The following is a 22,092-nucleotide window of genomic DNA, read 5'->3' as shown; positions in this document are numbered from 1 at the left end:
GGTGGGTGAGTGGATGCAAGGCTAAGGCCCGGCTAAGAAGCCGATGGTCACATCCGAACGACAGACTTGGTCCCCGCGGCCGCGAATTAGCCCACCCCACTAACCCGGCAGATGCAATCTCATTGCGTCGTCTCTCCTCACTCGCGAGGCATCTGCTGCTGCTGCACGCGCGCGACTACTCGCTCTACACTCCTCCATCTTTCTTCCACTCCATCCCGCACATCCGCAATGGTCGACTACCGCCTCCCGCCGCTAAGGCCGGGCTTATCCACCTCCCCATCGACCTACTCCCATTCCCGACCCTACTCGCATGAGCGAGACCGTGGTTCTACCGCCAGCGGCGACCTCGAGTCCAACCCCGCCGTCAGCCCAACGGCCTCAGTGTCCACACCGAAGAGCGAGTCCCGCCCCATGTCCGCCGTGCTTGCCGCGCTTGCGAACGAGGACGTAGAGTACACTGGCATCGTCCGTCCTCTCCGCGACGGCACCTACGACCGGAACGATCGGTACCTTCCCCCGCTTGAGCGGCTGGCGCCCGGCTCAGCAGGACCATCACGGGACTATGGGCCGCTGACAACGCACGGGTGGGAGGAGAACTACCGCAGCGTGCAGCCACCAGACGTGCGGCGTGGTTCGGGTGAGAGCGACACCAAGCCGCGGCACTACGAGAGCAGCAACGGCGGGTCAGCAAAGGATGCGGGTCCGAGCCGAGATAACGGAAGGAAGAACGGGAACGAGACCAAAGACGCAGCAAGGCCCGCTCCTGCTTCCCCGGAGGCTACGCAGAAGAAGAAGAAGCGCAAGGTCAACCCCGCCAAGCCCATGGAGCACATCCCTGAGGGCGCCGAGGTCGAGTATGAGCAGGATGGGGATCCTATGCGTGGACCTGTTTTTGTGCATCCGCCCAAGGACGCTGTACAGGCGTGTGTCCGCTGTCATCGCATCAAGCGCAAGTGTGACGGCGCGCGACCACGATGCAGCGCGTGCACGAAGGCGGATGTGCCTTGCGTGTTCGAGCTGAGTCCGGCAACGTCAACGTGAGTTCCAGCTCTCTCCGCTGTCTCCCCCAAGTCGTATTCAGCTGACCTCCAGCTACGTGCACAAACTGAAGAAGGAGCAATCCGACCTCCTCTCCGACCTCGAACTGGCACAAGCCCGCATAGCGCAGCTGGAGAAGGAGCTGCACGACGGGCCAGTGTTCACGACTGCGCCGCCCTCCGCAGACTTCCCGCGACTAGCCCGCGACGCCTTGTCTCTCCGGGAACATGCCCCCTCCACGAGCAAGACAGTGAATCACATCTCGGACCTACTCACGCACGAAGCGGCGCTGAAGGCGACGCACGACTACGTCGAGTTCTTCCAACTCGCCTACCCCATGTTCAGCAAGGAAGACATTGTGCCGCGTGTGCACGCGCTGTACGGCGAGCACGATAAGCGCGACACGGATCCGGACAAGGACAGGTGGAAGTTCATCGTGCTCATGATCCTCGCCCTGGGGACCGCGTGCGCCGAGCGTCTCGGCGACGTGGCGCATGCGGCCGGAAGGGGCGTCTTCGAGTTTGCGTGTCGGTATAGATCAAAGGCACTCGACAGGGAAGACTTAGTGAGTTAGCTGTGTCTTTTTCCAAACTGACATCAGCTCTGCGTCCAGGCCCTGTTGCTGCTAGAGATGTACGCGATGGTGGACCCGTCAGCTGTGTCCTTGTGGCAGACACTCGGCCTCGCCGGCAGAGTCATCGTCGCAATCGGTCTGAACCGGCGTGCGGAGGCCACAATCCCGATCGAGGTGGCCGAGAAGCGTCGGCGCGTGTTCTACTCGTTCTTCAATCTGGACCGAGTCGTTGCACCCGCCCTCGGTCGTCCAGTGACCATCGAGGACCAGGACATCGACATTGACGAGCCGACGGAGCAGCCTGGCGATGTGACATACCGCCAGCTGCCGCACGTCGTGATCACGAAGCATTTGATCCACTATCGACGTCTGCTTGGCGAGGCACTCCGCGTCGCCTACAGCATAAACGGGGAACAGAACAAGCTTCCCGAGCCAGAACGCAAGCAGCTCATCCTCGACTTGCACGAGAAATTCCAGCACTGGTACGACTCGACGCCGAGCTCAAAGGGCACGATCCCGCGCACAATCAACCACGCGCGCTGGTGGGAGGTGAACCTGAACCAGGCGCTGTGCATGATCTACCGCCCGTCACCGCTGTACCCGCAGCCGAACTCGTGGACGTTGCGCAACCTCTTTGTCGCCTCCTCCTCCTGCGTGGACCTGTACATCGAGCTCTGGAAACTGAACAAGGTAGCCTTCAATCTTGTCCAGATCATTGCGCTCTTCGTCGCGTGCATCTCGCTGCTCTGCTGTCTCTGCGAGTGTGACAGCCGCATGCGCGCCGCCGCGTCTCCAGCAGAACTCGAGACGATCCTGAACGAGCTCGGTCTGAGCCGCTTCCGCAATGGAGCCCAGGACGTCAAGTGGTTTGAGGAGATTCGCATCCGCGTCAAACAGTGCCAGGACCTGTTTGACGTGTTTGGGCGTGCGATCCCGCTGTCATCAAAGTATCGGGACATCTTCTCGCGCCTCTCTGAGGGGCTGCTGATGAGGGAACGAGGCAACAGCCGCGAGCTCCAACAACAACAAGAGCGAGAGCGCGAGAGGGAGCGGGAGCAGCGCGAGAGCAACGAGCGAGGTACCGGTCCCGCTCCCTCCTCCGTCCCCACCACCGATGCCCAAAGTACCGAGCCCAGCAGCGTGCTCACCGGCCTGCCGACGCCCACAGCCACGCTAGACTCGATAGAGGGCGGCGACCTCTTCCCTGCCCCCGTGGTGCCCGGCGTCGTGTCCGACTTGCCCCTCCCCGTCCTGCCGGATGAGGACATGGACCTGGCCGGCGCCTGGGACGCGATGGCGGCGCTCTGGGACCCGGCAGAGATGTTTGGAGACCGGCTCGGCGACTGGCTGCCCACGGCCGAGACGGGGCAGGAGTGGTGGACGAATATTGGCCGATAGGCAGCCAGAGCTAGCCCGAGGCGAAGCCGAGGGCGTGTGGCGGTGGTTGTGTCACCCGTGACGGCGAAAGGGGGGGAGTCACCTCGTCCAGCTTAGCTGGACCCGGTGATCGACCGACGATAGAAGGCAGCGGCAGTGTATCGCGTACATGTACATGAATGTATGAGTTTCTATGACAAACACCAGCGTCACTCTTGCGGCAAACTAGACTTGGGTTGGCTCTTGGACTTGGACTTGCGCTTCTTCTTTACTGGCTCTGCTTCAGGAGTTGGAGCAACGGATGCAAGATCACAGCCAGCATCACGAGCACGCTTCCCCGGGCTGTGGCGTAGGTGACTGGGGTCAACGTCGCCTTTCGTGTTGGATGTCTCGCGCTTGGCTTTGCAAGTACACACGCCCCAGTCGAAACTCTGCAGTGTCTCCAGGCCCAACTCGCAGGCCGCACGCTGGGCGAGTTGTGGACTCCGGCCCACTGCCCCGGCAAGCGGTACGCCGTGGATGGTGACCAGCGCGCCATAGCTGTCCTTCGTTCCCGCGCCCTCACCTGCCCCCGTGACTGCGGCACCGCCCGCGATCGCCGCAAGAGGTTCAACCTTGTCCACCTTGACCCCGTGGCACCCCGCCTTGGCCAGCCGCTCCAGCAACGCACTCTTCGGGTGTGGCTTTGCATTCTTGCTCTTCGGGTTCAGGGCGTAGGAGTCTATCCACCCTCGGGCCGGCTCGAAGAGAGACTTGCACAGGGCCAGAGACCCAGTGTCGTGGTAGATCGCGCCGAGGCGGGCTTCGAGAATGTCGCCCATGAACTGGGGTCAGCTTTACTGCTCCCGACACATAGCTCGAGCACCCCGTCTCATTCACCGTCAGAGTGAGAGGGTGGGGATGTTGAGAGGTCTGTATTTTCCCGGACATGAGCCGCGCTACGGGACCTGCCGGTCCCTCCGCGAATGCTCACCTTGTACTCTGGCACCTGGGACCAGAACTCGTCTACTACCCCGCCACCCTCGCGTCGCTTCTTCGCCTTGCCTAGGGCCAAGCTGACTTGCGCCGCGAACTGGGCCACGCGCTCCTCTTGACTCGGGTCGCCTACTGCGACGCCGTGATGCAGCCCAATCGTCGCCGTGTACGCTCCCAGCGCCGCGTTAGAGACACGCGAGTGCTTCATGATCGTCAACTGTGCTGGCGACGCTTCCGGATGCGCGGCCCAGAGATGCGTCATGGTGACTGCGGGTTAGCTTAACCAAAGCAGAGGTAGCTCACTGTAGTCGATCACGGCGTCGCCGAGGAACTCAAACATTTCGAAGTGGCCGAAGGAGCCGGGACCCTTGCGGGGAGACTGGGGTCAGCTTGCTAACCCTTGTGGAAAGCTGTGAGAGCGGTACTCACCACGATAACGTCCGCGGTTTTCGGATCCCGGAAGACGTAGTCCTTCAGCGTTGTGCCCACGGCTGACGAGCGGCTGGCGGGGAACCGCTTCATCTTGAGCGGAATATTGAGCCTGTGGGCAATATCCAGCGCCGCTTGGAGCTTCGCAATATCATCGCCCTCCGTGCACAGGTACGCCGCCCCGAGCAGCGCCTCAGCGACGTCCGCGATCGTCTTGTCGCCGATTGGGAGCTGGGTGAAGTTGTCGCTGGCTGGAGGCAGATCCTCCCCAGCATAGCCTAGGGGGAGCGTGACCCAGCCGGGCGGCACAACGTCACGGTGCTTGCGCTTTCCGCTCCGGATGAAGGGGACTATACCACTCTTCAGCGCCGCGATCTTGAGCGCCTTGTTCGACACGGAGCCGTGCCGCGCCCGCGTCATTGCACCCTCGCTCTTAGCGAGGTCGAACACGTCGAGCGTCGCGAATAGCTTCAGCAACGTGTCGCCTAGAATCTCTAGGCGCTCGTAATTCTCGTGGCCTTGAGAGGCTGTGTCCTGCGCTGTTCGTGCGCCGGGTGGACACAGTGCCTCGAGTACAAGCTCCGGCGATAGCGTCCCGCCGAGTAGCCTTGTGGCTTCGGCAGCGACTAGGCGGTCGTTCAGCTGTGCGATCAGGTTCGGAAGCAGAGTCGCTGTCCGTAACGAGCTCGCGGATACGCTCGTCTTGTGCAGATCCTTGGCTGGACGCACGTCGGTTTCCGCCTTCTTCGTGAGCGAGCCGACAACGCCGCCCCGCTTCGCGCTGAAGAATTGCGATATCCGCACCTGCGCCTTGCCGTCTTCGCCTAGTCCATCTGGCGTCGCCGTGAACTTGCGGTTGAAGTCACCGAACGCCACGATCGCGTCTTCGAGCTGCGTCTCGAGCTCAGCGGGGTCTTGCGAGAGCTGCTCGTGCTCCTCGCTACGCTTCACTTCGGCCCAGTCGACATCGTTGTCCTTAGCGCGATGTTTCGGCGTATAGTCTCTCCGCAGCGGGAGGAGCAGGATCGGCGTATCCTCGAGCTTGCTCTCTACACGCTGGTTCGTCATCGCCTGCAGTAGCCGGCGTGTGTATGCGAACGCCTCTGTGCGCTGTTCGGAGGAGAGCTTGAAGGAGCGCGTGTGCTTCAGATCAAGCCGTGCCGAGGTGTCATACGCGCTGACGTCTACGGGGACGATCGGCGCCTGGTCCACCGTCAGGAACGCCAAAGTGCGGCACTCTGGGACCAAGTCGACGCCCTCGACGATGAGGTTGACGGCCAGGCCGTGCAGCTTCCCCTCGTCACCGATCGGCTTCCAGTTGTTCGACCACAGCAGGCTCTTGTACCCCTCCGTGCCGACGACGCCGACCTCCTTATGGCCGTCGAGCTCGGCGCGCGCAGCATTCCGCTGAACTTCGAGCGTCTTCTTCATACCGTTGCTGTCGGGCTGCGCCTGGTAGTGTCAGCTCATCCGGTTGCCGCCATAGCTTACCTCTCCTTTCTGCTTAGCCGGGTTTGCAGGTGTTGGATTCAGCTGAGCATCAAACTCGCCCGCAAGTATAAGCTGCTCTACGACCGCCAGAGCCGCGCTCTGCTTTGCGAGCTTCTTAGAGCGGAATGAGCCATTGCTGCTGCCGCCCCTCACGGGAGAGTTGAACGGCATCGACAGCTCGCATGAGTAGCCTTCCGGGGTCTCGGTGAAGACATAGTTCGCATTGTGTTGTGCGATCACGTTGCGCAGGCTGCCGCAGTAGAGGTTGATGAGGCCGGTCGCATTGCTGAGGTTCGCCATGGCGGAGAAGTGGAGGTCTGGTGGATGGAGGCGAACGGCTCACACGCTTGCAGCGAAGGCGCCGCAGATGCTTGATGCGTGTGAGCCCGCCTCTATGAGCGCGGTGAAGGTGAGGAAGAGTGAGTGATGGTGAGGTCGCGAGAATGGAAGGGGTGCATGAAGGAAGGCGTGGTGCGACGTGCCGCAGAGGGGCGTCAGGAAGGGGTTTCCAAAAGTTGACTGGACCAGATGTCAACAACAATGACCTCATACCTCATACACCCGGCGTGAAGTGTGTCTTCCTTCTGTACTTCTGTCTTCCTCACCTTGCGCCTTCATCGCTGTAAAACCTCATCGAACGCAATGCAGCACCTCTCTACCTTCAGAACATCAACCGGCAAAGCTCGACTTATCTGCTCCTCCAGGACCACCCCAGTCAAATGTTCTAACGGCTCAGCCTCGGATCAGGGGGGTCACTTGCCCGCTGACAGTCATGTGGACAACGCCGTTCGCACACCCATGTCAGCCTTAGCCAACCTTCCTAGCACTCTTGGCGTATATCTGATTGCCGTGATGCGCGCAGTCGCCGAGGTCAGAAGTGAACGTTGTTGCCGCGAAATCACCTAACACCGCGATCACGCCCGGCACAAGATAACAGCAATCCGCGTCTCCACGCAGCACTGTTGTCACGCGCGACGAGCATGGAGAGTGAAAGTGTTATGGGATTATGAGGAATCGTAGACAGTTTTGCGGATGAAGCAACGAGTCAGTCGACCATTCCCCGCGGCGAAATAGATCGGTAGGCCGGACTAGCGAGCGCAGAGACCACAGATTCGGAGACTTGTGCTAGCAGATAGGACCGCAGACTGTGCTTCTTCGAGCAGGGTGGCCCCAGTCTATGCTGCCATCATGTCATCGATCTGAGCATGAAGATGTAGGTGATTGTAGTGCTTGTTCTAATTGTGGACTGCGGCGCGTATGGGCTGTCTGAATACCGATGTGTACGGCGTACCGGGCTGGCTGAATAGACTTGTCGCGGTGGTCGCGGATCGCGGGTCGCGGGCAGACCCTGGGCTCACCCTGCCGCCCTGCATTCTTGGTTCCGGCTCACTCACACCCGGATTCCTCACTAGTCCTTGGCTATGGTCTCCCTCTAGCTGCGACCCTCTTGACTCTTGACTGTCCTCCAACATCCCCTTCACCCAACACTTTCCTTCGAAAGCCCAGCATCAGCATGCCGCGCCGCTCCTACAGAGAGCACCGCGCAAGGCGCTCCGCACAGCAGATTCGGTGAGTCCATCACCTCATCCCACCACCGCTTAGGCGAGAGACCTCACCGAGCAACCAACCTCGAGGCGAATGTTTGCAGGGAGCAAAGGTAGCCGGATAATGTGACGCGTAGGTCGCGACCGTGCGACTTATCCAGCACATTATGTGTCGCCTGGCCGTCTGCATCCTCTGCCAGACTACGACGTGCGTGGTCAAAGATCATGCATGCGGGGACTACGTGTCGGGCGGCAGCGGCATGGAAGGGCACATCCGTTTCTGCGTGCTTCACCCCGTGTGCACTTCGTTTTGCGCCCGCCGCGTCCACCGACGTCTTAAAGGCACAGCAGATAAGGATACACGCTCCAGCGCAATCTCTCTTCCCAGTATTCACTCCATATCAATAGTTCAACGTCTTGGTTGTCGTGTCTCCGGCACCGGTCACCGCAAACCCAACCTGACACGTTCAACGTCATCACCGCCCTGGTCCCCGACCTCTTGCTACAGGCACCCTGACTGACACATCGCAGTGACGACGATTCGGTAGCTTCGTACTCGACATTAGGAAGCTACACCGCCTACACTGGATCGGTTGCCGGAAGCTACGCTGGCTCTGCGGCTCCCGGCACAGCTGCTAGCAGCGGACACCGCCCACGAACCAGCTCAACCGCTCGTGAGCTGTCCGAACTCGAACTCCGGTCCCGTCTATCCCCTCCCCCGGCGCGAAGTGCCTCGCCTCACGTCCGCAGCCTTTCGCCGAGTCTCGATGGTTCCATCCTCCGCAGCAGGTCACCTGGCTTAGGAGAAAGCGCACTGTCGCCGCGGCTCTCGCCTTCGATCAGCGGTCTGTCTTCGGTTTCAGAACTGCCAGGGAAGGAACAGATCGGCTTCCCCAGTGGACCAGAAAGACTGTCCTCCAACTTCAGCCTGGGAAGCAGCTCCGACTCGATGCGGGAACGTGCACCGGCGACCGCCTCGGTCCTGCTCGACGGCAAGCCGCTGCCGGCTGAGCACACAAACGGAACCGCCAACGCTGAGAAGGAGAAGAAGCTTGAGAAGAGGAGAGTAGAGGATGAAAAGCGCCGCAAGAGGGCGCGCAATGAGGAGAAGTGGAGGAAGGTGAGAGCGCGCGAGGCGGCTCACGACGCCCCGATCCGACGATGGGCGCGCTTCGTCCAGAACCGGGTAGGCACAAAGGGTGCCGTCCTCCTCGCGGTCCTCGGGTGCTGGGGTATCCGCATTCTGCTGGCGTGGGCCAGTCTTTGTGAGTTCTGATCGGCGTTGTTTTCGACTTGAACTGACAACAGCCTTATCACGACCACTACGATCGACTCTTGCCCGGCAGGCCAACGACGCAAAGATGGCCTGCACGATAGTCCTTCCCCTGCCCCCGTGGGCCCGACGTAGGTTGTAGTTCCCTCGATGTCGCTGACTCTGCTTAGCCTTCGCTCCTCTGTGTCGTGCCGCTCTGCATTACCCGACCCAGGCGTTATCAATCGCTCATTTGTCCGTCGAGTCTGTGCTTTGGTCAGCCAGTGTAGCCTGGGCCATGTGCGAGGGCTGGCGCGAGGGCCGAACGCTGCGGACACGTGTCGGTGCCATTGTTTATCTCGTGCTGTCTCCCGCACCGGTTCTCAGCAGTCTGCTGCTTCAGTGGGTACAAGCTTCGTGCCTTGTGTGGGAGAAACTGACACCCAGGGCTCGCACCGTCCCTCTCGGAGTCATTGCCTGGGCTCTCCTCGCTGCCAGTTCCGGCTGGGATGCCGCGTGCGCCGCTCTGCTCGTTGTTGCGGTCACCCTTGACTCGCGCATGTGGGCCTACGTCCCAAGCTTCCTCACGTATGCGGTTGGCAAGTGGATCTGGCTCGGCAAGCGTGGCAAGGGCTACTTCCCTCGCCTCCTCGTCGCCGTCGGCTTTGCATGGACCGTACTCGGCTCGGCCAGCAGCTCGCCTCTGCGCGTGCAAGTTGGGCACGTTGTACAGGTTCTCGTCTCGCTGCTGACGAAGGACGGTCTGGTGGCTCTCGGCGAGAAGCTCAGCGAGGTTTTCTCCCTGTACACGCTGTGGATCGTCGCTGCGCTCGCTCCGTCGGCGTACCTCCTCCTGCGAGCGAGCCACGTCCTGCGCCCCTCGCCTGGCGAACCGGCTACGCACGACAGCATCCCCGCTACTGTGCGCCTGCTCCCCATTGCGCTGACGGCGACTACGGCTGCCATCGCTATCAGCCTCCCTGCGACCAGCCGCGTAGCAGACACGGCGCTGCCACTCCTGCCTCTCGCGCTGGCCTCTTCGCTCCGAGGCGATGACGACGAGTGGGCTGTTGCTGTGCAGGCCGCGCAGGTCGCCAACATTGCGATGTGGCCCGCGCTGGCCAAGTTCGGCCTTCTCCCACTCACGGTCTGGGCGATCGGATGGTCGTACGTTGTCGGAGCGAAGCGCGACGCGCCCGACCCAATTCTCCGCATTCACCAAATGGTAAGTCGCTTAACATCCAGCTACCCTGTTGCCGCGAACACAGCTGACCATCAGATCACGACGTTCCTAACGACGCTGGCGCCGTTCATGCCGCTCCTCGCACCCTTTGTGCCCGACACGACGATGGGATACCTCAAGTACGCGCAGGAGGGCTTCATCGTTGCGTCTCTCGGTCTCTTGATTCTGTGGGCCAACATCCGGCTGCTGAAGAGCGCGTGGGCGATTGGCGCTCTGTAAGGGTGTTCTTGTACATAGTTACTATTACTCTTTACCTTTAGAAAATGAGATGCCATTTGCGTCTTGTGCGAGCTGTCACGTTCAGTTGCAGCCTACTCGCAGTGCAACAGCTGTCGCTGCGCTTCAACATACGGACCAATGCCCGCCTGGCTATAGGCGGATAGCCGAAGTCACGTGCTGCATTTGCCACCTGGTTCTGGACGTTTCGTCATTCCAGCAGCGTTTAAGGGTCTGACCGGCCGGGGCGTAAGCGTTGCTCAAGGAAGGAGTTCCGAGATTTTTCGCCGCCTCAGCCGTCAGTGTGGGCTTCGGACTCGATCACATTTCGCAGTTGTCACCACAACTCTACTTCTACACACACCACTCATCTCTACACCCAACACAATACACAATGCCACCAAAACTGCAAGTGAACGCGCTCTCGCGCGCGCTCGTGCGCACCCCCCTCCCGACCCCCGTTCCCCAGCGTCGACAGCTCCACCTCGCCTCGGCCTCGTCTTCGGCCGGACCCTCTGGACCCAGCTCAAGCCGCCCACTCGCGCGGCGCCGCTCCGAGCCGACTCTCCAGAAGAGGGCCTTCCATGCCACAAACGTGACGGGCGCGAGCCAGAAGGATCCCTATGATGTGCTCGGCGTCGCGAGGGATGCCAAGACGGCCGATATCAAGAAGGCGTACTATGCGGTGAGTCACGGGCTGCTGCATGCGGCGGTGCGGCGACTACGCCTTCCTTTCCTCCAACCTTACGTGCCGGCCCCCAGCGGAATGAGTGAGCTCGGCCGGCATGCTGAGCTCTAGAGCCAGGGGGATGGACCGGGGGACGACGCCAGCTGCACTCCATTGACCAAGCTAACGCGCAGCTCGCGAAGAAGTGGCACCCAGACAGCAGCAAGGAGGAGAACGCGGCCGAGAAGTTCCACGAGATCCAGTCCGCGTACGATATTCTCAGCGACGACAAGAAGCGCAAAGCGTACGACATGTACGGCACGACTGGCGACTCTGAGTCGGACTTTGGACCCGGCGCAGGCGGTTTCGGGGGGTTCCAGGACTTTGGCGGCTTCGGCGGAGGCCGGGGCGGGCAGGCAAGTGACCTGTTCGAGCAGCTGTTCGGGGGCGCGTTCGGCCGTGGCCAGACGGGCGGCTTCAGCGGCGGTGGCCCCTTTGCGGGCGGCGCTGGGTTCCGCCAACGACCCGTGCGCGGAGACGACCTCGAGACGACGGTCAACATCGACTTCATCCAGGCGTGCGAGGGCACGGCGAAGCAGGTCACGGTCACGCCTGTCGTGGAGTGTAAGCCGTGCCATGGCAGTGGCCTCAAGCCGGGGGAGAAGAAGGCGACCTGCGCCCAGTGCCGCGGCACGGGCCAGCAGGCCTTCCAGGTGCAGGGCATGTTCATGGCGAGCACTTGTCGGGCATGCAATGGCTCCGGCTCCACCATCCCGCGCAGTGCGCGCTGCGACAGCTGCGACGGCGTCGGCCGCGTCAAGGAGCGCACGACGATCGATGTCGACATCCCCGCCGGCATCGAGGACGGCATGAAGATCAAAGTGCCCGGGGCGGGCGACGCGCCCTTGTCCTCAACAGGACCGAACGGCGACCTCTTCGTGCGCGTCAACGTCAAGCCCAGCTCCGTCTTCAGGAGACAGGGTACCAACATCTTCCACGACGCCAAGGTGCCCCTCACGACCGCGCTGCTGGGCGGCAAGGTGCGCATCCCGACGCTCGAGGGCGATGTCGACGTCAAGATCCGCGAGGGCACGCAGTATGGCCAGGAGGCCGTGCTCAAGGGCCGCGGCGTCAAGTCGCTCTATGGCCGGAAGGGCGAGCGCGGCGACCTCGTCGTGACGTGGAAGGTCCAGATCCCCCGTGGTCTGACGGCCAAGCAGAAGAAGATTCTCCAGGAGTTCGCAGACGACCTTGATGGCAAGTCCGCCGGCTCGACCAACAGCAACAACGGTAACGGTGCGACAGGATCAGGAAGAAACAGCGCTGATACGAAGACGAATAACCGTACCGACCGCGTTTGGGACACCGAGGACGTCGGTCGCGGCCCGCAGGGCCAGGGAGGCGTCGCCGACAAGGTTGCTGGCGCGCTTGGGTCCGCTGTTGGCTGGGCCGAGCGCCTTCTCCACCGTAACAAGGAGAACAGCTTTGAGGATCAGGACAAGAAGGACGGCGGCAAGAAGTAACAATCTTGCTTTCGACAACATGATCTAAAACGACATTGACCTCCGGGAACGTCGGCATCGAAACGACCTGCGACTCGCTCTCACGAGCTCTCAGGCTAGAACGCAATCTCTACTCATCCATACTTGGGCGCACCTCTCATAGAGACAGAATCATGCATTGCATTAGAATTACACTACTAGTACAAGAAGCTGGATGTCGGCTGACTGCTGGCTAGGTAAACTGACTACGCCATTTGAGCAGAGCGTGAGCCCGTCAGCCCGCTGAAGAGTCAGCTTTCATTCGGCGCGCGTGACAGCTGCGCTAACTCACCTCACGACGGCGGCATCCCCATCATGCCCACGTTGCCCATGAGCTGTGTCGGGTCCCAGTTCCACCAGCTGCCGGACTGTTTGTCAGTTTACGAACAGGAATCGGTAAACTCACCTGTCCATTGCTGCCCGCGTCTTCGCGCGACCCCAGCATGATTGTCGGGTCCCAGAACTGGTGCAACTGGGCGTTAGCGGATCTAGTCCTTACGACTCACAAAGAGGTCCGTCGACATGTCTGTGCTCTGCGGCGCAGACTGCAGCATGTGCTGCTGCAGCACGGCGTCGAGCTGCGGGACGGGAGCCGTGGGCGGTTGAGCGGGGACGCCGGTCGACGGAGGTGGGGTGTACTTCTTTGCGGCGGTCGCGCGCTGGATCAGCCGCGTGCGCCAGCCCATTAGCTTTACGTCGATGTCGTCGTCGTCGTCGTCCTCGATGCTCTCTCGAGGCGCGGATGAGCCACCAGTGCTTTCCTGCTCTGAAGCTGCAAGCGCGCGCTGCCGCAAGTGCAACAGCCACTGGTGGTTCTGGATTAGACTCGGGGTCGGGTTCAGCTTGATCACGGAGGAGTAGAGCTTGATCGCATGGTCGATCTGGACCAGCGCCAGCTGCGAGAGAGGGTTTGAACTGTTCTTGATGATCATCGTGCCAATGCAGATTGCAGCGGTGAAGAGGTGGTACTGCATGTCAGCTGTGGCCAAAGCTTCCCCCAGCGTGACCTACCCAAAAGAACCAGTGACGCGCTGTAACTCGCGGGAAGCACTCGTACAGGCCTGCGACAACCTCGATAATCACCTGGGCGTTAACAGCTGATCTTGGCGGCCGATCGCAGCTGAACTCACGGTACATCGCTCCACGATAGCGAGATAGCTCTTCCCGTAGATGCTCTTCGTCGGATCCTTTGGATTCTCCTGCAGTGCCTTGATGAAGTACGGGCGTTGCAGGAATATGATTGTCTCGCTCACGTTCAGGCTCAGTGTGAACTGCTGGAATGTAAGGTGCAGGTTGTCCAGCTTGATGTTCGGGCTGTCCTTGATCGCCGACTCCGTGTCCTGATACACACTCGACAGAGCCTGCAGCGCAGTTCGGCAACGGAGGTTGAACGGAATCTGCCGCTCGAAGGTACACAGCCTGTCGTACAGTTGGCCGATCTTCGAGTACGGCGTCGATCTCACGGACATCGCCTGGTCCAGCACCGCACCCGATATCCGGCATAGCTCGAACTTGAGCTGCCGGAAGACATTGTCGCTCCAGGAAGCATCGTGGGGCGTTGTCGATGGGTAGGAAGGAAACTCGGTGTCGATGTGCTCGGAGCGCAGCGAGCTTGGCCGCGAGAAGCAGTTTGACTGGAAGACGTCGATCGTCTGGCACTCCCAGAATACATGCCGCCGGTCTTGAATAACCTGGTCCGGCAGGTTCCACCGTTCGCCGTCAATGTGCAGACCCATGGCAGTGACCAAGCGCATTGCGAGACCCCACAACGGCCATGCGCTGTCCCCGCTTCGACCTTTCTCCGTTTCACTGCAGTCAGCTTTAGCCGAAACGTGGGGCTGGTAGCTCACAGATGATAATGGGCCATGATAACCAGGGCCTGCAAGCCGGGGACAGTGTTGACGCCCATGAAGTCTCCCTTGACGAGGCACCATCGGGAGGCTGCCAAGTGATGCTCGGCACTGGGGTGGTGGGGTGGCAATTCTGGGTTGTGCAGTGCTCCCATGGCGAAGATGATGAAGAGAAGGGCTAGTTGCTGCAGATGCACCCGTTGAGCCAGGGGCTCGTCAGAGTGCTCGTACACCTTGTTGAAGATGGGCTCCACGCCTTGTCGAGGAGCGACATCGTGGCTGTCGTTAGCTACAGTTCTGTTTCTCCCAAGCTCGGCAGGAGACTTACTTCCACGCATAGTTCTCGTAATAGCAGTCGAGAAGATCCCTTGCAACCTCGGGCGCGGGCAGATGGCTCGTCAGTGTATCCATTGTCGGTGGAGGACCCCAGCTCGGGAACGGGAATAGACCGCCGCTCTCATCGACTCGTGTCGGGGAGGATGTTTGAGGTGATGTTGACCTTGGTCTCGCCGAGGAAGACAGTTCTTGCTGCCAGTCAGCTTCAGGAGGAATCGGGTAGCTCACATTCTTCAGCCATTCTGTTCCAGCGGTAGGCCCGAGCCACTTGCTACGTCCACTCTTGTCAATAACGAGGGTGCCGTAATTGTCCTGCGGCTCTTGACGTTGATGAATAGGAGAAGTAGAGTACGGTTGTCGACTGAGCTGACGTGGCTCGTCCCGTGGATCTCTTGACGTGCCCCTCGTGCGCCCTCGATCGTCCCAGGCCACCCTTCTGTGTTCCCACTCTCGATCGCGTGCGTCTCGAGCGTTGCTGATTTGGCCCGGTCGGTCTGATCGGTCTCGCCCTCGGTCTGACCAAAAGTCTCCACCGTGCTCTCGATCCCGCTCACGATCTCTATGCCGCCCCCGATCGTGATCGATGTCGGGCGAGTGACTCCGAGAAAATCCTCGCCGATACCGCCGGTCGCGATCGCGATCGCGCTCCCGGTCATAGCTTCGTGACCGTGATCGACTCCGACCCGCCCGCTCACCGAACCGCAACAGCATCGTTTCGATCGCGGTCAACCTCTCCCTCATCTCGTTGATGACGGGTCCGGAGGCTTCATTGGGGTTCTCCCCGCGGCTGCGTATCAGCTTCCATTGTCACGTCCCTGTAGCTGATAACCCAGTCCATCGGAGATCGATTGCTCACGCTTTCTTCACTTTGACCGAGTCCGGACACAAGTCGGCACATTCTCGGCGCACGCAGTTCGAGCACGGAACTGACGTCAGCTACGAGAGGGGGTAGACGAGCTTACTTTGCCGGTCGCACTTGAGCTTGAGGCGATGACATTCTGCTTGTCAGCTACATTGCGCAACACGATAGCTGCTACTTACCAGCACAGCTGAGCTGTTTCCGACTCCGCGGCTCCTGGCGCACCTGATACCGGCTCTCGCGGCCCTCTGGAGTGCTCATGGCGTATCTTCCTCGTGTCTTCCTCGTCTTCCTCGAACGTTGCAATGACGGCAGCCAGCTTGCAATTGCACAGCGAGGTCGAGGAGAGTACGTTTGAAGCGATAAGCCACTGCTCTGACCGAGGAAGAGAGGACGGATGGCGCTAGCGGGAAGTCTTGGGGATGGGGGGATGGGAAGGATTGCAACAACAAAGCGGCAAGACGGTTCATCGCGGTCCAAAAGCGCGAATCTCACGGCTATCGCCGGCAGCAACATTTCGGTTCCGTGCCTGGAACTGACCACCTACGACTTAGCTTCCTGCCGTCCTAGCTTCTGCTGCTCTCTGCTATGACTCGCATGCTTTGGCACGCATTGAGCTATGCTTCTACATCGCTGCGGATTTCCTCAACTCCTCCTGCAGACGTCGCTAGGTCGAAGAGCATGTGGTATTTGGGATGCATTTGGTCGTGCGTTGGGTATGATTAGGTGAAGGCTATGGAGCGATTTCAGGTCGGTACACCTCTTACAACAGTCTACTTGCTCGCGCTGCTCTCTGATGCTCTACGCGAGATTGTCCCACTCGAACTCGCCTCGCTTGAAGTCGCCTCACTTGAAGTCCCTGAACCACTTGCTTCTTCCAAGGTCGCACTCCTCGAGGGCGTCGGTGTAGCAGCCGGCGGAGTTGTGTCTTGGGACAGGCTAGCGACCGGACGGGGCGGCAATGGTCTTCTCACTCTATGCCTGGGCGGGGAGTGTGGAGGCGTCGCCGGCCTGAAGTCCAGTCTCTCCACTGCGGCTGCCAATTCTGCAAGTTGCCCCTTCATCATCTGCACTTGGTTCGCACATTGGCAGGGAAGGTACTGCGGCTGAGGCGGCGGCCAGAACGCCATGAAGGGCATGAAACCCGCTTGCATGGGGTGGAAACCAGGGACAACCGTGGGCTGCGGTACATGGCGCTGCAGTTGGCTGTTTTGAGGCTGAAGTTGCTGCCCGTTTGACATGGCGTTAGGTGATTCATTTGACGGCGCGTTTGGCGGAGCAGTCAAAAGTCCGGCCGGCATGGCGTTCGGCATCGATTGCGAGTGTGAGTGTGAGGGCCCGTGGTATTGCGCCATATGCCGCCGGTCTCCCTCGAGAGCGGCCATAGCCTCCGTCAGCCGGCGAACTTCACTCATGAGCCTCGCGGTCTCTTCTTCCCGCGGGTCGCGCTCGGATAAGAGTGTAATCTGACTCGGGGACTCGCGGAGCATCGGCAACTCGGAGGCGGAAAACAGCGGGTCTGAAGGAGTGTATTGAGGTGCTGCTTCCGCGCTGGGGTGCCAGCTGCTGTGCGGCCGCCGTGTGGTCGAGCTTAACACGGGGTTGGGCAGGTTGGGAGTTTCAGGTGGGCCGGGCGAGGCATAGCCATGCGTATCGTCCGAGTGTCCGTTCGCGAGTCCGTTCGCAAGTCCGTTCGTATCTTCCCCGAACGTGCCTGAAGTCCCAGCCACGCTGTGCACCGAGCTCTGTCGCGTGTGGGTCGATGTTGAGGAAGCGAGTATCGTCGCCGGCGGAGTTGGCAGTCCCGTGTCAGATGCTTCCTGCGGGGTGGGAGGGAGACTCTTCCCTCCGCTCCCATCAGTCGGTGAATGGCCGTCATTCAACTTGAGGCTGGTGCTCATGCTTCGCGGTGTCGAGGGGAGGGTCGGATTCTCCGATCTCGGCGAAGACTCGATGATTGGGAGTAGCGCATCAGGGCGGAAGATGCTGTTGCGGGTGCCATGGATGGTGTGCGGGCGGGTGGGCAACGATGGCGTTGTGGTTGTTGCCGTGAGGGATGTTGATGTCGGTGTGAAGTCGACGAGGTTGAACGAAGGGCTCTCGTCGGAATCATTCTTCGATGGCGCTGCGGACCGGGCGCCGTCCTCTTTCCTCCTCACGACCTTCAAAGGAATGAGCTCTGGGTGTTAGCACTTGAAGGCGAAGAGGTGGGCTTACTCCAGCGCTCATGGAAGGACAGCTTATCGTCCCCTCCCTTCGCGTTCAGAGACATGGTGTGGGTTGTTGGTATGAATGGAAGGAACTGTGCGGTTATATGCGTCTTGGCCCGGCAGCACGGGTGGTAAAGTGTGCCTTGCGTTCTCCTGAGCTCTTCTCAGTACAGGAGTCGGAGATGATGAGCCGTGCGTCAGGTCAGGTGAGTGAAGTGCATGCTGTAGGAGGGAGACTCGAAGGACAAGCCCAAGCTGGCATGGCTAGCAGCCAGCCAGAAGCGGACGCCGATAGCACCGCACCAATGAGCCCGACTGCACAGCTTGCGAGAGCCAGCAGGTGTAGTTTGGGTTCTGTTTGCGGTCCAGAATTCCTCTCTGCCCTGGGCACATGCTGTGGACGCTCGAGCGCCGACCCGAGAACAAGGTCAGTGAGTCGCCAGGTAGCCTTAGAGCCCACAGCGTTAGGGCATAAGTGCACAGATGTGGGCCACTCGAAGACAAGCTGGAGCAGGATGTGCATCGCGACGTATATACAACAGTTGAGTACTTCTATGTTTGGCCGGAAGTGTCGGCATCGGAGCTGCTGGAGTAGTACGAGCTCTGGCTTTCGGACGGCGAAGTGCGGTGCGACTTGGGAGCGGAGTCAGACGACGGAGAGTCCGAAACGGGCCCTTGTGGCTCTCGCAACGCCGCCCTCGGAGGCGTCGAGTGATGGCGCTTTGCTGAGGGGGAGCTGGCCCGGGCTGCGAGTTTCAACTGACCTCCAATTCCGGAGGAGGCCCGCTTGGGCTCCGTGGGAGTGCACGGATCATCGGGAGCAGGTGCGGCGCCGGTGGTCTTAGCGACAGCTGGAAGCTCGGGCGGAGCTGGTGGGCCAGCCACCGCGGAGGTCTTGACGTTGGACTCGTTGACAACGGGTGGCTTCTGAAGGGCTGGCGAAGTGTTCACTGGGATGGCTGGGCGAGATGCCAAAACCACCTTGAGGGATGAGAGCTCCTCAGTGAGCGTTTTAATTGCCCCTGCGAGCCCATCACCGACGTTCACGGTGACGTTCACGTTGAGTGCAGATGGCTCAGCGGACTCCTTTCGAACGTAAATGTCAGAGTGCATTGGAGACCAGTGCTTTCCCATACAAGAGGGCATTGAAGAGGGAGCAGCGGTGGAGGCGACCGATGCGGCAGGCCCGGCCATCTGCGTGTCGCTCGGATTATCGAGCAGCCGGTCTGATGCAGTGGCGGTGCTCTGGAGACTGGACTGGGCACACCGCTCGCAGTTCGGATTATTACATCTGCGGTACAGCGTTGCGGGAGAAAGCTGGGGACTGAGAGGGATGGGATGCCTTCGAGGCGCAACATGATCCTCCGTGTAGTACACCGCGTCGTGAGCGGGGGCCACGGCACTTGTGGGTGGCGGAAGGAAAGGGTAGGCAGCTTCCGGGATAACGGCGGCGGGCTCACGCAGCTCTCGGCAGCTCGTGCAGTCACTCGAGCAGGTCGAGCGGCTACTCGAGCTCTCCGCACTCGAGAGTCTGGGGTAGTGGTTCGAGCCATCCGCAGGGGATAAAGGCACATCTTCCCTATCCTTATCCCCTACTCGTACGCTCGACAGTTCGATCGTGACCATCGAATCTTCGGCGGCAGCTCCCGAGCCCCGGCCCGCATCATGTCCGCCGTCCGCCACATTCGCATGAGCAGGCTGAGTCTCGAGGTATGAGAGCTTCCCAACTCTCCAAATCTCAGGCAGCGGCTGACGCTGGAAAGTCGGAGGTTGGCCGATGGAGAATTGATCCTCTTTCACGCCGGGAGGCTCTTTGCTATCTTCACCCTTCCCCTCAGGCGACGAATGGAATGCGCGCTTTAGCGACGGTCGGGGTGGCGTCGTTGGCGAGATGCGTCGCAAATAGTTGGTGCGAATCAGGTGGCCGGCTGAGGCGATGCTGGACGTGACTGTGGTCTTGGGCCGAGGGAGTGTACGGATCTCCCTTGGCGTGATGGGTGATGGAGCGGCTGTGGCCGGGACTACCCGAGCCGGAGCGGCCGCGATCAGGCTGGAGGTGCGTGCCGGGAGAGTGGCCGGTGAGACTGGTGTTAGAGCTGTCTGACCTGGGAAACTTACATCTGAAGAGCCGTGAGAGACGGTCCGGGGCGTCGGTTTTCTCCTTGGCTGAAGGTGAGGGCATGGCGACCGGCCTGCTCTTCTCCTTCAGCAAGTGGCTTGTTCCTTATACCACTCTGCGGTAGTGGACGCTCAGCAAGCACTGGCCTTACCAGCCGGCGCCGCATAGTCAGTCTCAGGTTAGATTACGAGTCGGGTTACAACAGTATGCATAAGTGCTACAATCGACACTGGCCACTACGGCTTTCGTGTTTCGGCCGGCCCAGCCGGTCGATGGTTGGTTGGTTAGGTGTGGTGAACGCGCGGCGGCTCGGGGAACACTGTCCTTAGCTTCAACCCGTCCGCGACAAGGTATGGCGTCGTGGGCGTTGGCCATGGTGTCTGCGGCAGAGTCTCCCTCTCCCAGTCAGGCGGCGGTTGCGGACAATCAAATGTCACGTTGAGGTTACGGCGGCGATGGAGCTTGCCCTTGGGGGGAGGTGCAGGTTTGTCGTTATTGTTCGTCTCCTCCGCCCCTCCCCCATCTCCTGCGACAACTGCCCCGGCTTCTCCGACGGCTGTAAGGCCGCCTTCGCGCCCCCCAGCGGTTTTCTCAATGCGCACCCATCCCTCACCCAAGGGCCTCTCGCTCTGCAGACTCTGAGCGCGTGCACGTGTCGGTGTACTAGAGGGCGGAGGGAGTTCAGGAGGGACTGCGCTCTTGCTCCGCACGTGCCGACGACGGGGCAGACGGACACTAGCCGTGTGTGCGATTTTGAGCGCCGAGCGGAGGATGATGTCCTTCTTCGTTTCCGGTTTCTCGTCCTCTGGAGCTGAGGTTAGCTTGGCCCGTCTTGGCTCTCCAGCTCACTTTTCGCTACCTGCGCTGGTTTCGGCTCAGCCTCCTTAGCACACGGCACGGGAGGCACGGAAGTCGGAGCCGGCGCAGCATCCGAGAATGTTGACCTGCGTCTCAGAGCCCATATCGGCGCTCCGGCGTCAGGGCTCTGCGAGCGAGCTGTCAAAGTCGGTGAAGCCATGGTCGGTGGCGAGTGGCAAACGCGAGTGCGCGACAGTCCGACGACGAAAGTGTTGCGCCAGGGTGCACTTTATGAGTTCCATAGGATGTCGAAAGGGGAAGTGGTGTGCGCCATGGTCCGTGCACTCCACCGCCGCGACGTGCCGCGCGTCACGGCGGAGGGCAGGAAGGAACGAAGGCACAGAGGCACGGCGATGCACAGATGCATCATCATTGTGCAAACGTGCGAGGGTGAGAGAGGGGAGAGTGCGACAGAAACGGCAAGTAGACGCACACTGTGCATCGGAGCGCGAAGTGATCTGCACGCCCATGCTCCGCACTGTGCACTGCGCATCTCGGAGTGAGCCTGTGGTGATGTGCCACACAGCCGCGCAGCCGCGGCACATCATCGGATCTGTCTTCCGACTTCTTCTGCTGCGCCCGGCACTGGTCGGATCTTGCGTTTCATGAGTCATAGATTGTGATGCTATGCGTCATCTGCGTTAGTTCATGATCGGCGAGTCACGGAGGTGCGGCGTGGTGGGCAGACGTTGCGCACCCAGAAGCCAAAAGGGTCAGACGCGCTGCGGCTGAAGCCTGTACCTCAATCCGGATCAGAGGTTAGTCGTTGACATTTTGGGGCAATAGGATGATATTCAACTCTGAAAGCAGTCCTATAATCTTCATATCGTTTACTGTGCACATCGTTTACCATTCTTATCGTCCGCCGCTCGTATCGTTATAACTCTATTGAACGCGGTCTGACCGCATGATGTGGGATCCGCTGGGGAGAGATTTCACCAGAAGTCCCAACGACGGCGCCTCCGCCTCTCGTTCCTAATCCTCTCGACTGTCAGTTAGCTCTGTCAGAGTGAACAAGGTAGCTCACAGGCATCATCGGGGTTGCCGAGGGCACCGATGTAGTGGCGCAGAGCGGTGGCCTCGGTGCACTTGGTCTCATTCACCAGAGCGCGGACGTTCTCCCAGTCTGTGCGTCAGTGAGCGGCGTTGAGGCCAGCTGGTCGGGCGAATTGTGCCACTGCACCTAGAGCCAGCCGTGATAAGGCGAGCAGCAGTGGTGCATGGGCATCAAGCTGTCGTACTTGGGGTTGGCTGGGCCAGATCACGCACTACCGGGCGCCAAAAGTCGCCGCATGGCGGCAGGGTATGGCGATCGACAGTGATCGACGGAGCAAGGTACTCACCATGGGCGTCCATGCGAACACCCTGACGGCGGGGAGGGGCGGGCTGGATGCTAGCGTTGGTGGTGGCGGCCATCGCTGTGATGCAGCCAGTGGCAGGCGTGAAGCAGTGAGAGTCGCTGGTGGCGACTGCTGTGAGTGACGGAGTGGGGGACTGACAGTGCTGAGGGACC

The 22,092-nt window shown here is 60.7% G+C and overlaps 8 protein-coding genes across 8 annotated transcripts; 3 read left to right on the top strand and 5 right to left on the bottom strand.

Moving 5' to 3' along the window:
• Window positions 1-228: 228 nt before the first annotated feature.
• A1Q1_05440 (transcription factor, putative) lies at window positions 229-3,010 on the top strand (the record flags this gene model as incomplete). The annotated part of the gene is made up of 4 exons (XM_014322172.1): window positions 229-923; window positions 981-1,037; window positions 1,093-1,603; window positions 1,652-3,010. The coding sequence occupies 4 exons, from the start codon at window positions 229-231 to the stop codon at window positions 3,008-3,010; spliced, it is 2,622 nt and encodes an 873-aa protein (XP_014177647.1).
• Window positions 3,011-3,198: 188 nt separating this feature from the next.
• A1Q1_05439 (uncharacterized protein) lies at window positions 3,199-6,184 on the bottom strand (the record flags this gene model as incomplete). The annotated part of the gene is made up of 6 exons (XM_014322171.1): window positions 3,199-3,813; window positions 3,869-3,901; window positions 3,963-4,195; window positions 4,268-4,343; window positions 4,394-5,839; window positions 5,885-6,184. 6 exons carry the CDS (start codon window positions 6,182-6,184, stop codon window positions 3,199-3,201), a joined length of 2,703 nt encoding a protein of 900 aa, XP_014177646.1.
• Window positions 6,185-7,397: 1,213 nt separating this feature from the next.
• On the top strand, window positions 7,398-10,142 carry A1Q1_05438 (uncharacterized protein; the record flags this gene model as incomplete). The annotated part of the gene is made up of 4 exons (XM_014322170.1): window positions 7,398-7,453; window positions 7,960-8,693; window positions 8,872-9,905; window positions 9,960-10,142. 4 exons carry the CDS (start codon window positions 7,398-7,400, stop codon window positions 10,140-10,142), a joined length of 2,007 nt encoding a protein of 668 aa, XP_014177645.1.
• Window positions 10,143-10,533: 391 nt separating this feature from the next.
• A1Q1_05437 (DNAj molecular chaperone protein) lies at window positions 10,534-12,329 on the top strand (the record flags this gene model as incomplete). The annotated part of the gene is made up of 2 exons (XM_014322169.1): window positions 10,534-10,824; window positions 11,001-12,329. The coding sequence occupies 2 exons, from the start codon at window positions 10,534-10,536 to the stop codon at window positions 12,327-12,329; spliced, it is 1,620 nt and encodes a 539-aa protein (XP_014177644.1).
• A 211-nt stretch (window positions 12,330-12,540) lies between these two features.
• A1Q1_05436 (uncharacterized protein) lies at window positions 12,541-15,908 on the bottom strand (the record flags this gene model as incomplete). The annotated part of the gene is made up of 10 exons (XM_014322168.1): window positions 12,541-12,553; window positions 12,640-12,707; window positions 12,754-12,810; window positions 12,854-13,315; window positions 13,359-13,958; window positions 14,039-14,156; window positions 14,198-14,476; window positions 14,526-15,320; window positions 15,496-15,542; window positions 15,618-15,908. 10 exons carry the CDS (start codon window positions 15,906-15,908, stop codon window positions 12,541-12,543), a joined length of 2,730 nt encoding a protein of 909 aa, XP_014177643.1.
• Window positions 15,909-16,165: 257 nt separating this feature from the next.
• Window positions 16,166-17,293, bottom strand: A1Q1_05435 (uncharacterized protein; the record flags this gene model as incomplete). Its single annotated transcript, XM_014322167.1, has 1 exon — window positions 16,166-17,293. One exon carries the CDS (start codon window positions 17,291-17,293, stop codon window positions 16,166-16,168), a length of 1,128 nt encoding a protein of 375 aa, XP_014177642.1.
• Window positions 17,294-18,154: 861 nt separating this feature from the next.
• On the bottom strand, window positions 18,155-19,887 carry A1Q1_05434 (uncharacterized protein; the record flags this gene model as incomplete). Its single annotated transcript, XM_014322166.1, has 2 exons — window positions 18,155-19,652; window positions 19,721-19,887. 2 exons carry the CDS (start codon window positions 19,885-19,887, stop codon window positions 18,155-18,157), a joined length of 1,665 nt encoding a protein of 554 aa, XP_014177641.1.
• Window positions 19,888-20,005: 118 nt separating this feature from the next.
• A1Q1_05433 (uncharacterized protein) lies at window positions 20,006-20,739 on the bottom strand (the record flags this gene model as incomplete). Its single annotated transcript, XM_014322165.1, has 2 exons — window positions 20,006-20,526; window positions 20,571-20,739. The coding sequence occupies 2 exons, from the start codon at window positions 20,737-20,739 to the stop codon at window positions 20,006-20,008; spliced, it is 690 nt and encodes a 229-aa protein (XP_014177640.1).
• Window positions 20,740-22,092: the final 1,353 nt, after the last annotated feature.

Source organism: Trichosporon asahii (genome assembly GCF_000293215.1).
Source record: "Trichosporon asahii var. asahii CBS 2479 unplaced genomic scaffold scaffold00071, whole genome shotgun sequence".
In the NCBI taxonomy this organism is placed as follows: Eukaryota; Fungi; Basidiomycota; class Tremellomycetes; order Trichosporonales; family Trichosporonaceae; genus Trichosporon; species Trichosporon asahii.
This window is presented reverse-complemented; position numbering and strand designations above follow the sequence as displayed.